The 17,200-nt window shown below is 30.1% G+C and overlaps 1 protein-coding gene across 1 annotated transcript in view; it reads left to right on the top strand.

Annotated features, from left to right (window-relative positions):
* Fur2 (furin-like protease 2) overlaps positions 1-16,913 on the top strand; it is a 128,282-nt gene extending 111,369 nt beyond the window's left edge. Inside the window, exons 15-17 of the mRNA XM_088235057.1 lie at positions 596-729; positions 2,152-2,387; positions 13,210-16,913. Of these exons, the coding sequence (XP_088091183.1) occupies positions 596-729; positions 2,152-2,387; positions 13,210-13,392 (553 nt within the window). The 3' untranslated portion in view covers positions 13,393-16,913. The remainder of the gene's footprint in view (positions 1-595; positions 730-2,151; positions 2,388-13,209) is intronic.
* The last annotated feature ends 287 nt before the right edge of the window (positions 16,914-17,200 follow it).

Here is a 17,200-nt window from a genome sequence, read left to right as displayed (position 1 = left end):
ATTACAAGTTTGTACCTATAAAAAATTGCAACATATTACAACCGGGATGAAGAACATTTTGGGGAAGATAAAAGAGAAGTCTAGGCATCTACAAGGCTTATTATTAACATCTATATTTCTTCAATTCGTTCATCTGTTAATGTTTGTGAAGTTAAAGAGCTGAAACTTTTATTTATGCGAGTGAGATTCATTTAATTAAATTATTTCACCTACATACTAGACAACGCCTGAAAATTTTATTTTTCAATTTCTACACTTCTTCATGGACCAGGTGGATTTATCAACAATATTTTGAGTTTGTCTAAATTTTTGCAGACAAGGACTGGATTCAACTACCTGGGGAGCTGTTAATTTTAACATATTGCTTTTGTGTATCTATAAAATATAACATATTTTTATTTACTTTTTAAACAAAGGTTATTTCATGCCATTTATAAACAGGTTTTTCTAAAATTTGTAGTTACCAACTTGTGTCAGAAATCCGACGATATTACACGTTCAGTATAATAAATATGGCCATCGAAACTGACTCCAATGTTATGAATGCTGCAACTCTTGGGACTGGTGCGATATATTTCTTTCACATTTTTCGCAGACTGAACAACCAATGCGTGCCATGTTGCGCTGAGAACGCCCCTCCACTGGCCGCTAATGCCAGCATAGCCACCGGCCCAGGGGGGACGCCCATCGCAGGGCCGGGAGACTGCTGCAAATGTGACAAGGAGACTGGTAAGAAATCTGATTAGGACTATAGCGCGGGTGTTTGCTTTACCTGGAGAATATTTGTGGGCACCAGACAAGGGCGTAACCAGAATTTTCTCCAGCATACAGTTTTTTGTTAGTTGGTTTTATTTAAACATTTATGCTTTTTGAACTTATCCTAATCTTATTTTAGCACTAGCATACGTGAGTTTTAACAAAATTTTTACAAAATTTATTTTCCAAAAATATTTTTAGGTTTTAGGACCCTCTCTTTTTGGAACATACTTATCATACAGAGACCAACTGGCTGATTTTCTATCATTGTTAAACGTAACCAAGTTTCTATCCTGCGTAAGGCGCTGATGGGTTATTCAATAGTGTACGTTATGCAGGGCTATGCAAATGATATAGGTGATGTACGTTTTATGGATGGGTAGAATAATTAGGTTTCTTTAGCACAGCTAGTTTTTTCTCTTTCAGTTCGGAATTTGGCACATTTTTTTCTTTTCATTGGTTGTACGCTATGGCACCAAATACTTCAACTAGGGAGCGGGCATAGAAATGTCTACGTGCAAAAAACTTATCACTTTATATCACAAATATTAATTTGAATTTATTACAAACTAAATTATATGAATAGGACACTAAATTAAATTCAAAATAAATAATGCTTTAAGTATGTCTAAATGTTTGCAGACTGGCTGGATTTCTCCCTAGGGAGTTATTCAGATCTAAATTTGTTGCAACAAGGAGAAAACATTTTTGAAAAGGGAAGTCTATGCATTTGAGAGGCTTTTGACCTGTCGTTGACTGATTTAAGTGGCCATTTTACACACTGTGTAACATTCACCATTTTGCCTATGTTTAAACATCCAAATTTCCTCAACTCTTCTATCTGTTAACTTTTTTTGTGAAAACTTTTTTCTGAAATTAATTTTCCAATTTTTGTATTTCTTCTTTTACCAGTTAGTTGATTCAACAGTGTTTTGAGTATGTCCAAATGTTTGCAGACTGGCTGGATCTCCCTAGAGAGTTATTCAGATCTTAATTTGTTCTCAAAAATGTGAAAAAAAAGTACGAAAATTGGAAAATAGTTTTTAGGCGTTGCCTAGTAGGTGAATTGGTCCAGCCGGATGAATCTCACCCACATGATAAAGGTTTCAGCTCATTTACTTCACAAAAGTCAACAGATGGAAGAGTTGAGTAAATGTGGATGTTTAAACATACGCAGAATGGTGAATTTTACACGGTGTGTAAAGTGGCCACTTAAACCAGCCAATGACAATAGGCCCTGTAAATGCCTAGACTTGCATATTTCCTTCTCCAAAATGTTTTTCCTCTCTGTTGCATCAAATGCAAATATTGTTTTCATATTTATTTATTTTAATAATAAAATAGCATACATCATTTTGGAATTTTAGAAATTTAGAACTTAATTAATATTTTCAGGTGGTTGCCAGAACTCCTCTCCCGCGGGCAAGCGGCGGATAGCAGTCTCTGCTGAAAGGGCTGAGGCCTTCCAGGTACTGGGTTCTGCAGAGATGCCCGTGGATGGTTCGGCCGTGCTGGCCCCTCCTGGGGCTTCGTCAGCACCCATAGCCAGCCTCACGGCCATAACTGGCCTTGCGGTGGCCGCGTGCCTCTGTGTTGTCATGGCGTTTGTCATCATCTTCCTAGTGCTTCAGGTTTGTTACATATTTTTTATATATTAGACTAAACATCCAATTAACCTTTGATTAAAAAATACAGTGAATAATTTTATTACGAATGAATTGATAAACGTACATCAAAATTGAATTGATCTCCTTCAAAATATGGATAGCGACCCATTGATCAAAATGTTGATTCCATGCTTGGAAGCATTTCTGGAAGCTTCTTTCGGAAGGGTCTTCAGCTGTTCTGTCGTGGCCCTTTTAATGTCGGAAATGGTGTATTCTCTTTATCGCGATTTTCATTTTTAAGAAGAGCCAGAAATTACAGCACAAATCTTGGGATTTAAGTGGATATGGATAGACAGGAATATTTTTTCCGGTCAAAAACTCGTGGATCAGAAGCGAGGTACAAACAAAGTCTGGAAACAAATTTTGTACTCACTCATCTCATTTGAAAATTATATGTTTAATGCTTTGTATGGAGATGTTGTGTTCTTTAGTAAGCTCTCAAATAATTGCTGGTTTTGTTATTAATCAATTAATTGGACGTATTTATGCAGAAAGCCATAGAAAAGTAAAACTGATATAATAGCACCTTTATGAAACGAGTAAATGATCAAATCTTCACGACAGTTGGAATGTTTTCGATTTTGACAAATGTTAAACAATGAATACATTAGTTTTTTTTCATTACAAACAAGAATATAATGTGTATTTAACCAGCTTTAATGATTTTTAAAGTAGTCAGATTTTTCTAGTGCTGTGGGTATTTTTTGCAAATTGAGAAAAGCCGTTTTTGTGATCGACACTTTTTTTAGTAGGTGATTATTACAGTTTAACTGTATGAAAACCGTCTGGCTGTTTTGGCAGAACATAAAATTGAGCTAACTGCACCCAAAAACAACAATATCTTATTTTTTCTAAATTGTGGAATGGCTGCTTTCTGCATAACTACGTTCAATTGTAATTAAGTAATTAATCATTTTTGAAACTTTTCGCACATTTTAGTCTATTTTTGAGGTTAATGGGCGTTTTGACCGTTGCTCGTCTTCAGCCGACTCATTTCCACTTTCAAATTGCCTACTTGTTTGAGCCACTATATTATTGCCATATATATTTCATGTGTTTTTTTTTACACTTTTGAGTAATTTAATATTAACGTTTTGTTAGAAATCCATGATGCGCGACAGACGCGGTAAACACGATCTCTCTCTTCTGGCTCCAGAGCCAGAAGCTGAATGAGAAATCACAACTTGTTTAAACTTGAAATTGACTATCTCAACGGATCCCCTCTCTCAATAAATGTACAAATGTGTTAATCTCAAAAAATTCCCGATGAACCAAATCAAAAAAAATATATTCATATTTATTGTGTCTGTGTTAAATTACTTTCGCAACGTGTTTTTATGTTAATAGCTACTCTCAGGTAAAAGACCTAAAACAAGAAATTGAGTATGTGTAAGTGTGCTTATAAGTATAAATAAGTATATAAGTGTAAATATAACTTTTGAAATTCATATTTACTATCAATTTTGTAAGAAATTGAATCTTTTGCATGATAAATAAACACCATAACCAGTAGACGACGAAGCAGATAAAACCAATAATTGTGAAATATGTTTAATTTATTAACCTCAAGTATTTGCGCTGCAAAAATTGAAATAGCGGAACTTCAAATGCTTTTATTACAGTATTTAATGGAAATTATTCATTAAAATTGCCAATGGCAGAAACTAATTTCAACTTTTATTGGAATTTACCCGAGTCTTCGAAGAATTAAATATTTTTTATTTCAATTACTTTTCGATTAATATTAAGTTTGAGGATCGTTTGACTATTTAAAAAAAGGTTTGGAATCTTTGGAACTTGCAAAGCGAACAAACTATCGGATACGATAATAACTTATTCTTCGTTCTTATGTAGTTTAAAATTATATTAATTAATCTCCTGAAATCACAAAGGAATAACGTACAGTCGATCAGTAATTACAAGGAAGTGGGAAACATCAATCGAAAAGTATTGTTGCTCTAAATGTGACACCTCGTATATAAAAACCGGTCAATCTCCAATTACATATGGTAATATAGGATGGGGAGGAGTCTTGGACGTGCATAGTCGAAAGAAATTGCACAGAAAAGTATTATTAAGATCATGTACAAAAAATATAGACTATTTCCTAGTTATGAACTATACGTAGAGAGTGGACTCTTTCGTTTTAGAAAATGATATTAGTTTCAGTGCCTGAAATTTGTTTACTTAAATAGGGAATTATAAAGTAATAATTTAAATTGCAATAGATTCGATTGCGTACTGTCAGTTTCAGGATGCAGAATTAAGTTCTCACAGAGGCACTCCCTTCATGTTGGTCCAATATCCTTCAATCTTCTACCTAAGTAAATACAAAACATTTAATCACTGATACCGTTTAAAGTAGGTATGAGGTCTTGGATTAGCATGGAAGGAATAAATAGACACCTTCTTTAAAAAAAAAAAAAATATTAAAATGAAAGGCATACTGCAAATAAATCCTGTTTTTGTTCTATCAGCGTATGTTAATCATGATTTATTTTGTTCATGGTCATATCATACCATATTCATGTACTACAGACTTATAAATCATTAAAAAAGGAATGGCTTACGCTCAGACACTGAAGTCTTTGTGGCCATTTTTTTCCAAATTTTGTTATAGCCTTTTAGATGTATTTAAGTGTATATTTGTAATTAAAATTCTATAAAAATATATCTATGGAAAAATAAACAAAAAAAAACTTTAGAATATTCCATTTTTTACTTGTGGTAAAGTTTTACGATGTTACATCACCGCGCGCAAAGGGATTATTTACCACAGTCTTTTAAAAATTAAAAACCACGTTGGTAGATAGAGTGTCTTTGGAAAGCGTTTGGATTTTATAATAATGTTTTGTTTTTAAAATTATTTTTGTATATTTATTGTTTATTAGTTAAGCCATGACTAGTTGTTCAAATTTTATTTCTACAACTATGTAAATAAATGCATTACAATTACAAATGACAGAATATTCTAAAGTTAAGTAATTTGAAAAAAAAAAATGGAGACATACTGTTTAGAAATTCTTTTTCCATAATTTATAAAAATAAACATATTCAACCCTGTTATAGTAAAAAATCATAAATACGCCGGTCATCTTACGTGCGTGCGTGCATTCCTCATACTGTATTGACAGACTAAATTTATTTTCTCACGAACACCGGCAACAAAACAGCGTCTCTGTCTTTCTTGTTATGAGTTCTTTATTTGTACTCTCTCTTATGCAGATTTATTGCTTTATTGGTGTCACATTTATTCTTCGCGTATCAAGGATAAACATTTTCGTATTAAAAACCAGCATAGTTATACAAATTTAACTTTTCACACCGGAAATGTCTAAGTAGACATTTTCACTTCAAATTAGGGTAGCAAAAATACAATTTTATCATTTTTAAAAATGAGAGATATTTATAAAATATTTTATCGTATGTAAACTAGTGTGGGATCACAGCCACACAAGAGTTTATCTATGTATAAAGCAAAAAAAAATCACTCAAAATAATTTTCGGGTATCAAAAAGTGTCAACGTAATACTAACCTTCTAATTATAATCAAATATCGTATGTATAAAAACCGTAAAAAAAAAATATCGTTAATTCACTATGGTAAATGATACTTGTATTTAACCCTTTTCACACGCACCATAATACCGCTTTACAAAACGGCGACATCAAATTTGTGTTTGAGGTGTCACGTGTCATTTATCATTATCTCACCTGTCATTTTAATACCGGTTTGAATATTAGTGTCAAGCTACGCGTATCTTTACCGGGTCTATTTTCACGCGATGACGGCTGGTCTTTAGCGGGTTTACGAAAAATGTGTAATAAACCTAATAGTTAAGAAATAAATATCAACCCGCCCGATAATGGCGACATCTCGATATTTTCCGAACATTAATCATCTCATCGTTGTCCTTTGTAACTCAAAACAAGATTGAGATCTTTTCATCCCTCGTGAATTTTATTTCTTGTTTTATTTTTTTGGAAAAATTTTCTTAGAAAAAACATTCATCAATAGTTTTCGTGATATTTTTATGATTTCGAGATGGTTTGTGATACAATGAAAGAGTCGTGGACTCCGGATCATTAAGTCCGAGGTTCGTCTTCGGTTTTACCACAAATGTACTATTTTACGTCCATTTACGTTTAAAATGCCTGAAAAATTATGTTTTTTTTTCAATTACTAACTCTAAAAAATATTTCAGCTAACTGAAAACGGTCGTTTTTGTGATCAACACTAATTTCAGTAGGTAATTATATTTTTTGTATGAAAGGGGCCTGACTATTTTTAGCAGAACATAGAATTGACATTCCTGCACCCGATAACATCAATATGTGTGTATGTGTATGAATATATATGCATGTATGCATATGTGTGTGTATGTATGCATATGTATGTATATGTGTTTGTATGTATGCATGTGTATGTGTGTGAGTGTGTTTTCATATGTAAATTTATTAAATATTTTTCCATGTACCCATATACCTACATATGTTGGTACATTTCCTTATTTTTACTTATTATTGTATCTAATAGTTATTCTTATGTTATCTTTAACTTTAACTTGTGTACATACTTATGTTTCATTGCTGCACTCAAATGTATTTCTAATATATGTTAAAGCACGTAGGGTGTGTAAATTAATAAATAAATAAATATATTATTTTTTAAATATTGGACTGACTGCTTTCTGCATTACTTCACATAAGTTCACTTGATAAGTAATTAAAATAATTAGCAAATTAGTAAACGTCTATAAAAAATATTTTAGAAAATATTTACTAAAAATATATATAAAATACGTTGACTCAAATCAGTGTTTGATTTAATATTAAGTTCATAATTATTTATCGTTGACAAATCCCTAGGGGTTAAATCCAGTTCTCGTCCACATGGATTTGGACTTAGTCAAGGTAGTATTCATATGGTATATGTATCATCTCCACAACTTGATTTATTAAATCTCTTAATCCTCTTAATCACCTTTGATATAATTTACTTCGAGTTCTAACTCTGATATCCCCAGATACGTTGTATAAGAGTATCAACTGAAGGGTGTAGGCAATAATTATAATAGTCATGTGACAAACACGTGATACAAACTCACCATAGTTAAGCCATTACGCCTCCTGAAACTGTAAACAGAACTATTAGAGAAGTATATATATTCCGATATAATAACGTCATAAGTTTAATACTCGATAAATCGATTTATCACTAGTGCGCATAATTTTGCTGTATTTAATATTAAATACTAAAGAAAATGTTATCCTCCTTTACTGCCGTCATAAGAAAGAAGGACGTTTCTACAAAAAATAAAAAACGGACAAAATAAATATTTTGTAACTCAGAGATTGAAAAATTCGCTGTGTATAAAATGCTATAAAAATTGAGTATATTATTTTGCGACAGTATGTATTAAGATTTTCCTCAACGGAATATATGTAAAAAAAATTTTTAAAAGTCACATATTTAAAAAAAATCATTTTTATCTTCTTTTTAGTAAAAAAAATTACAAGGAAATATGTTTTTCTTCAATGAAAAGACGTTTCTAGCCCTTTTTATCAAGTAATTAAGTAAACGTCTTTTTTCAGTGTTAATATGCCAATTGATTCTACTCAACTAAATAAAATAGACGTTACTGGCTATTAGCTGTTTTTCAAACCAATAACGCCGACTTAATAATCAATTTACTTCGAAATTACCAGCAGATTTTTAATTTAATTGAAAACGCGTAGGTACATTCATTTCAGATGTTTTTAAAAACGGAAGAGAAGAAAAAATAAGTATTTATTAGAATTATTACTGATTGAACTGATTACAGTTTTTAATAATTATTAAAGTCCAAACAGCCTTTTACATTTAGTAATCTTCAAGACTTTTTGCAGTTTAGTCTCATGTATTAGAAAAAATGATTGGGTTGTGGTTATTTGAGGAAGATAGGTGTATTTTTAGTCGATGCGTATTTTTTTCCTGATTCCGAATATGAATTTAACTCATTTTCAAAAAAAATGTTAGATGCTTCCTTCTTTTTTATGACGGCAGTATAACTGTTTCGTTTTTTTTATAATTACATTATAACTATTTATTTATTAACATAAATAAGCTAATTGCACATTATTTGATATATAAGTTCCAACTCCATGAGACTAAAAGTCCTGTGTTGAGATGAATATATTAGCACAAATAAAGGATCAGAAACATGAAAATAATTTTAAAAAAATATATATATGGCACATCAAGATGGCACAGATGGATACAAACATAACGTTAAACACAATAAAAACAGAAAATATACATAAGCATAGCTTGTGCATGGGTATACATGATTAAATTAGTTTAACGTCACAGCACGTACACAATAAAAAATTCTCATTATAAATATTTTAATATAAAAAACAAACAAAAAAACCTTAATGAACAAATGAAAACCTAATTTCTTGTAATTCATTTTAAACACTTAACTATCTAGAAATAGTGGACGATATGGACAATGACATGATCAATAACAAAACTCTCTTCTGTTCCCTAGTTCACCCGCATCTAGAGTGTTCTTCTGTTATCTAGTCTCCATAATATGATGTTCACATCAAAAATATTGAATTAGTTCAACATCGATTTGTAAGAAAACAGGCTGGAGGGGCCTATGGGCGTATAATGATTTACAAACTAACTTAAATATATCTTCTCTTCAAGACCGTCGAAATAAATTCGACCTTCTAGTCCTATTTAAAATATTCAACACACTCTTTGATGCGCCTGAACTACTGAGGTCAGTAAAATTAAATATTTCAACTAGAATAGAAACCTTAGACAAAACTAGGTGTATTCATACCGATAAACATAGAATTAACTTTGGTTTTCATTTTTCTATGCCCGAAATTCTTAGGTCGGCCAACAAACAGTCCAGTCATGATTTCTTTGATAACAAGTTGTCTTTTTTCATTAGATCTCTGAATCAAATTTAATTAGAAACGCTTCTCTCTTGCTTTTATTACCACCAAATATTATTTATGCCGTTGTGTCTTTCTACTTTCTTTTACAATAATTTTTTATATGTAATAATTTTCTTTATGTCTTAAATATGCCCATTGGGCGTTTATATAAATAAAATAACGAAACATTCCATATAAAAAGGGATTTTATTTTATAAATATCTTGAATTAGTATACACATAAACATTTTAATATGTGCTCTGATAATAACATGAAACATATGCCAGTTTTAAATTATTGAACACACAATGTCAACAATGTGTTCAAATCTTGAATATGCCTCAGTGGTCTGGTCTCCATTCTATGTCAATCGCATAAATCACATTGAATCAGTCCAACATCGCTTGCTTCGAAAAATAGCGTGGATGCTTGGACTAGAGAGAGATAATTATTCTTATGCTGAAATAGAGTCAATGTTAAATATTTCTAGTCTACAAAAACGTAGAACTAATATTGACTCCATATATATGTTCGGCATACTAAATGGTATAATCGATGTTCCATCATTACTGGGACAAGTAAAATTCCATATTCTGACTCGTAGATTGAGAAACAATGAAGTACTGTTCATCGATCAGCATATAACAAACTATGGCCCAAATTCTCCAATGACCCGCCTTTGTCGTATTGTTAACTCAAGACAGGATCTGGACTTTTTTGGTTTAAGTTTACAACGATTTAAACGAGCACTAAATAAATAGTCCAGATCTTGTCTCGATGTCCCTTATGTTTGTCAATGCTTCTTTCTTTTTTCTTTAAATGTTTTAAACTATTCTTTTATTGTAATATTTAAACCTTATAAATTGTATACATGGACAATGTCCGTTAATAAATAAATAAATAAATTTGGTACTTTATAAAATTGAATTTTTCGACTTCGCATTCTGTGTAAATGGAAACCTGATCCTTTTTTTCATACGTTCGACTCAATTCGCTTGCAAGTGATTTTGGCTCTTAATTATAAGTATGAGAAAGTTAAAGAATACATATACGCTTTAATGAAACAACAAATAAAACATACCCCGGAAATAGTATCGAATGTGAGATTTTTTAAATCAGTATTTGAAGAGTTATTGTGACGTTAAAATATTATTACTACAAAATTAAACGTAAACGTCACATAAAATCGTAGGCTAATGATAAATAATTTTATATAAATATTACTATCCTATTTGTGTAAGTATTGTTTAGGATTATGGTTATATTTTTATTAGTTTTTTTTATTATTTTGCAATTCGGATGCATTCTGATATCAGAATGTAGCGTTTTTTTTTAAATAAATATTTGTATGTAACCACTTATTGACTTTTCTATGTATACCGGTTTCAAGATGTACCATTTTTTTCATCAGGACGTTTTTTTAGCTAGTCAGAAAAATGCATTTTTATACTTGTATTATACCTATTCGCTTGAATTCATCTGCATATTTAAATATATATTGCTTTCGTATTATTTTAAAAATTAATATATAATATCATCAGTATATTGGCAAAAACCTCTAAATTGACTGTACTGATGAAAAATCACTTTAAATTTTTAGCATAATATATACTTATAAAACCATCTTAGTTCATTTAAATTGTTTCAATGGATGAGAACCGAAAAAAAATTAATTAATAGTTTTCAATAGTAAAAGCTTTTTTAAATACTTAGTAATAAACCAATGCTTAAGTTTTTTTTTAAAAAAATGTTTTCAATTGATAAAGCTCTAACAATGACATACAACTGCATTTACAACTTGTTTTCTCAAACTTTATCATTTAGAAGGTTTTATCAGTATTTATTTATTCATATTTTTTATTGGGTGGTAATTTTGCGGTAATAAAAAAATGGAATCCCATTATTATCATGTGGGGTTCGAACTTCTGATCTTTGAATCATCAACACATTTCCACGTGACCTCACAACCCGAAACAAGTATATAAAATTATAAATTTACTTTCAGAAAAATATATCTAAAACAGTTAAGTTTAGAAGCCGTATAACTAATATTTTACAAAAGAAATTTATTTGGCCGTAATATTTTCTTAAATCTAATAAAAATCTTTGACGCCTCAATCAATCAATTCATATTTATTTTCCTGCCACTTTTATATTATCAATCATAAGTTGTAGATTTTTGAGATACACAAATATTAAATTTTCCCTTTATCAAGCTTGAAAAATCACTTTATCCTTATTTATCGAGTTATTTTATTTTATCTTACCTGCCCACATGGGCTAACTTTGATTTATTTGTTATAACGAAAATATAAACGTAAATATCTAGCAAAATAATTGAAGTAACTCCAGGATCATCAATTTAGTTTGTGGTTTCTGTACCTCGTGGGAATAATTATTATTTCTTTAATTAATTATGTTTATTCTTTTGCTAACAACAAAAAAATATATAACGTATTGGTTATGAAAATTAATCAAAAAGATATACCTGTAATGAGTAATTTTGGATCTTAAAACGTCTAAGAAAAGCATGTTTTGTATAAATTTAAATAGATCGTAAGACTATTTTTGAGTGGTGTTTGTAAAAAATGATATCATTTTAACACTTGTAAATTTACAAATTTAACTGATATTCAATCCACTTGAAATAATTAAATCAAAATTTTAGATTCATTTAAATATTTTGGATATATATGTTAATAGAAAACCTGGACGAGAGTTTTTGACTCAACGGAGAAAAATTCCATGTAAGAAACCCTTAACTCTTGTGTGGCCGTGATGTCACACTAGTTGACATAGAATACAAGACTTGATATATCTCTCTAATTTTTTTAAATGATGGAATCATATTTTTGGTTATCTTCAAATTGACATTTTCACACCGGTTTTAGAAAGTAAAATGTGTATAACTATGCTGGATGTTAACAGAAGAAAAAAAATTCTTGTCGGCTAATTCAGCAAGACATCTGTTTAAGAGGGAGCATGAAGATAGAACTCAAAACAAGGAAGACAAAAAGGCTCTTGCGGGTGTCATGTGAAGCCGCGTAATATGAGCGGCGTATTTATGATTTTAAATTTATTTTGCTATAACGGGGCTAAATTATATATGTTTATTTGCATAAAGTATGAAAAAATAATTATTAAACAGTATGTCTCCATGCTTTTTTTTTCAAATGTCTGAACGGACAAGTGATAGGAGATGACCGGCGTATTTATAGGTTTTAATTAATTTTTCCATAACAGGGCTACATAAAATGTTAATTTTTATAAATAATGGAAAACAAATTATTGAAAAGTATGTCTTTATGTTTTTTTTTTTTTGAATTTCTGAACATTAGAATATTGTTTTTTGCTTTTATTAACACGATGTTTCACCACAGCACGCAAAGGAGTTATTTATCATAGTCTTTTGAGAGTTAAAGACCAAGGGTCATTCTATCGGCTTCGTTTATACTAAAAGCATTGGATTTTTTAAATCATGTTGCTTTTTTCAATGTCAATTTCAAATACAGCAATTTCAATCTTATTCAACTCAGTAAACAGTAGTTTTCATAGTTTTTGCATCATGTGTTTGCTTATTTGTATAACAGACGTAAGTTGAATCTGTTATTCTTCCCCATGATCGTATTGCTATTACAACACAACCGGTAGCAAAAACGAATTTTATGTAATTTTTGTAAAATACCATTTTTAAAAATCCGATAAATAACATTTATGGTATTTTAAATTATCAAACAAACTTGGGTGACTTCCAAAATGCACATGCGTTTAATCTTGAAATTGAGTATTGGCAATTCTCATCTACTGGTTTTCAACATAAACATTCAACAAATTTCCTTTTCATTTTCAGAAGCGATCAAAGCCTTCGACCCCTGGCAATAGAGGGGTGAGTTATGCCCGCCTTCCGTCCCAGGAAGAGAGCCAGGGTTCCTTGCTGTTGGAGAAGAAGGTTCTGTTGGTGGAGAGCGAAGCCTCACTGGACCCCGAAGGCTTCAGTGATAATGAAGAAACAACCCTTGTAACCAGGACATAGCGCCTTATCCACTGTATAGATAGCTAAATAATTAATATTATTGATAATTGTACCAATTTTTATTTTCTAAAATACAAGGCGTTACTTAGGCTAAATGATTTTTATACTTAAATAAATGGTGCAGTCCAATGGGCTTTTAAATGTAACTCAATGTAAATGTGATTTTTAATGTTGGTAATTTGAATATTTTTTTCACTTACAACAGTGTTATCTAATTTTGCTATTACTTATGTATCAGTTTTAAAAATTTACTTTGTTCTGTTAAAATACTCTATTATTTATGTTGTTTCCTCGATGAATTTTTTTTTCATTTTATTAACGAAATGTAATTGATTTATAATCAGAAATCTCATAAAATCTCACATAATTTTTATTACAAAACACTTCCGTAAATATAATGACGAATTAACAATTAATAAATTAAAACATAATTTGTGCTAAACGTGAGACTTTGAAAAAAATATAAGCTGAGTCAGGAGCATAAAAAACAAAAGGTGTAGATATAAATTTCTAAAGACCTTCTTGAAAATCTGAAAAAGAGCTTTAATATTGAGTTAGTAGAAATACTTAATTACTCTTGGTATTTTAAAAATGTTCATAAGTGGTAGTAAAATTATATTAATTGAAAGAATTACACAACTTTTAAATACAGTTTGATTAGAAGATGAAACATGTTTTAACTTGCTTTAAACTAATGTTTCAACCATAAAATTAGAATAGTCCAGAAACTGCATACGCACATCAGGCTGATTCCGACTATACAACTCACAAATGCATAATATTACGATTTAGCCATGTGTAGACGTCGTTTAGTGCGCAACTGCCGATTTAAATTCAAATTTTCCATGTTGTGTCGTTTGCAAGTGTCAAAAAACTGCTGGGATTAAAAGGAAATACGGTAATACCATTTCATGTGTAAGAAGCGAGCTTCAATTTTTCTAAGTACTTTTACCGTTTTATTGAAATACGAGTAATAATTAATATTACTCTAAAAAAATAGCAGAATCACCTGTGAATGACCACTACTTCTCCAGTAAAAATAATTCTAAGATTGAGTTACATCATAATATTATAAAACACCCTCACACATTAGAATACCGATATATTCAAAGAATTGCATAAGAAAAAGCATCAAATAAAATACTTATCACACCTTTCTTTATAAAAATACAATCAATCTCATAACAATAATGGGAAGACGCACTATTACCTTTTGACAACTCACAGTTTAAAACTGAAGGATTTGTTTCTTACGAAAAGATGTGTCCGCCTACTGATTTTGTCATAGTTTCTAGTGTTAAAAGTTTTTTGACTTGACATATGTAGCAATTATTATTATAGTTTTATTAACCAATGGTCATTTACTGGGGGGTGGTCATTTACTGGTGCTTTGACCTTAGTCTAATTTTTTACCCGGCTTTCAATAGAAAATTATTAATAAAGTCTTAGTTTAATATTAAACGGTATTAATTTACTTATTTACCAAATGACTATTAAATGAATTTTTTTACGTTTGCCTCATAAAAGTACCTGTTTTCTTTTACTGTCCAGTCGGTAAAATATAACATAACACAAAATTATCTTGTATTTGTGTATATTGTTCACGGTCTGCCAATAATACGAGTCCACTTCACGCATGGGCGCAGGCGGGATGTCGGGTCTTCGCGCTTTCTGGTGTATTACAATTCTATGGTTTCAACACGTTTTTAGCAATGTTTCAACATATTATTATTTTTTTAAATATTATTTGTTTTACAATATTTGTTTTTATATCGATTTAATTTAAAAACATCTTATGATTATCCAATGAACAACATTAATAAAATCAAAAATAGTGATCAAATGGATAATTAAAAATTATATATATCGTGATTCGGTGTTATTTTGAGGGTTAATGTAAATAAATTATTAAATTTAGTTTTTTCTACTATTAAATTAATAGACTTACCTATTTTAATCTGTGTCCATATTATAAATAAATTAAATCTACATCATAACTCATATTTCGTACATTAACTGTCTACTTGACTCAATGGTGTAATACAATTAGATGAAAAATTCATGAAAGTGTGTTTAAAACTTTATCAAATTAATTAGTTTATTATTGTTGGTGTTTTGTATGTTTTTCGACAGTATTTTATCTATTTGATGATCTATTTTATAATTTTTTTGGTAATATTTAGTTGCTACTTTATATCATGACACAAACTTTTTTGCACACTTTTTATTTATTTTAATGTTAATTTTTATCAAATATGATTTAGAAATACTATTTACATTAATTTTGCAACAATTATACTACAATTCATTCAATTTTTTGATTAGACTAGAAATAAGTCCAAAATATTTATTAAAATACAGAAATTGTAAAATTAAAACCACTTTGAACAGATAGAAAATGTTTATTCTTTATTACTGAATTGATTATGCTAAAATATCCGAATTTAATTGTAAAATGTATGATTTACGTGTAAATGAATAAAAAGTTTAATTTATGATAATTCAAATGATTTTTTTTGCACCACAACAGGCGAGGGTCCCAATTCTAGTGGTGAATTACATCACAGAACACGCAAGCTTAAGAAACATCACGTTAAGTTTTTGTGTTCTCACCGGGAATCGATCCCGGAACGTTCCGTGTGTGAATCAAGCATCTTGACCCTTACACCACGGAGGCCGCCTAAAAATGTCTTTGAATTCTACAAAAAGTTTTAAATACTGTTGATGGTTTCAAAACAGAACAACAGGTACTGTAAACTTGAGATTATTCTTCCGATGATCTTAGATGTGCAGTAAGTCTAATTTTGTTAAACTGTGACATGCTTTACATATTCTCTAAATTTTACATAAAGTGGTAATATAATTTTCAACGCGGCGTACCAAATCTGCGCGCTTATTATGTCACAATTCCGTTTTGTAAATTCGTTCGTTCGTCATATGCCATTTCAATCTCAATCTAACGCAGTATTTTGCTCTCGTTCCTTTTCATACGAAACAAATGAATTTACGAAATGAATTGATTACAGAATAAAGCCACTTCAATATCCCGAACCGACTCTCGACACGCGCAGAAAAATTACCCTAACAAATGACTCAACTCAGTTTTACTCAAAGTGTTAAATAATTTTATTTTTTCAAATAAGTATTTTTGGACTCGTTTCTGTCTAGTTGTGGTTTTTTTTACCTAAATGGTTTTTAATTTCACAATTTTTCAACATAATACATAAGTGTTTCCTTTTTACTAGTTTTACAAAGCGTTGTCATATTGTTTTAAATTACGTAAAATTGTAATCCGCGTGTCATTTTGTAAATATAAATTTATTGTTGTTGAATATAAGAGTTGACTTTGTTGATAACTATTGACCAACACTGATTTGTATACAGAACTGTAACAGGGCATGTTTCTCAAACTGTAAGATATTTATAAATATATATTTCGATGGGAAAGGAAAGAATGAAGAAGTAAATGTGTAAAAGTTGTAATCTATTATTAATACGACAAAATAAAAAAGTACTTTTTACTGGTGTTTTTTTATTTGATATATATAATTATTTTAAAATTCAATGATATTTCATGGGCTAAAATTGAAAATGCTTAAGATGATATGCGGTGAAGAGGAGTTTTATGAATTGATATTTTGAGCAAAAAAGACAACTGCACGTTGCGTCGGACTGATTGTGCCTAACAGGAATCGACAAAATCGAGGTCTCGTATTCCCGATTTCCGCATCCCAAAACTGACCAATTTTGTTTTTTTTCTTTTTAGAAAGACTTGAAAGTCTAAAACTTTCTGTATAGAAATACCTTG

The sequence above is a fragment of the Micrasema longulum genome, unplaced genomic scaffold (genome assembly GCF_059751315.1).
Source record: "Micrasema longulum isolate JH-2025_06_02 unplaced genomic scaffold, ASM5975131v1 h1tg001318l, whole genome shotgun sequence".
NCBI lineage: Eukaryota > Metazoa > Arthropoda > Insecta > Trichoptera > Brachycentridae > Micrasema > Micrasema longulum.
Note: the sequence above shows the minus strand (reverse complement) of the source record. Positions and strands in the feature narration are given on the sequence as shown.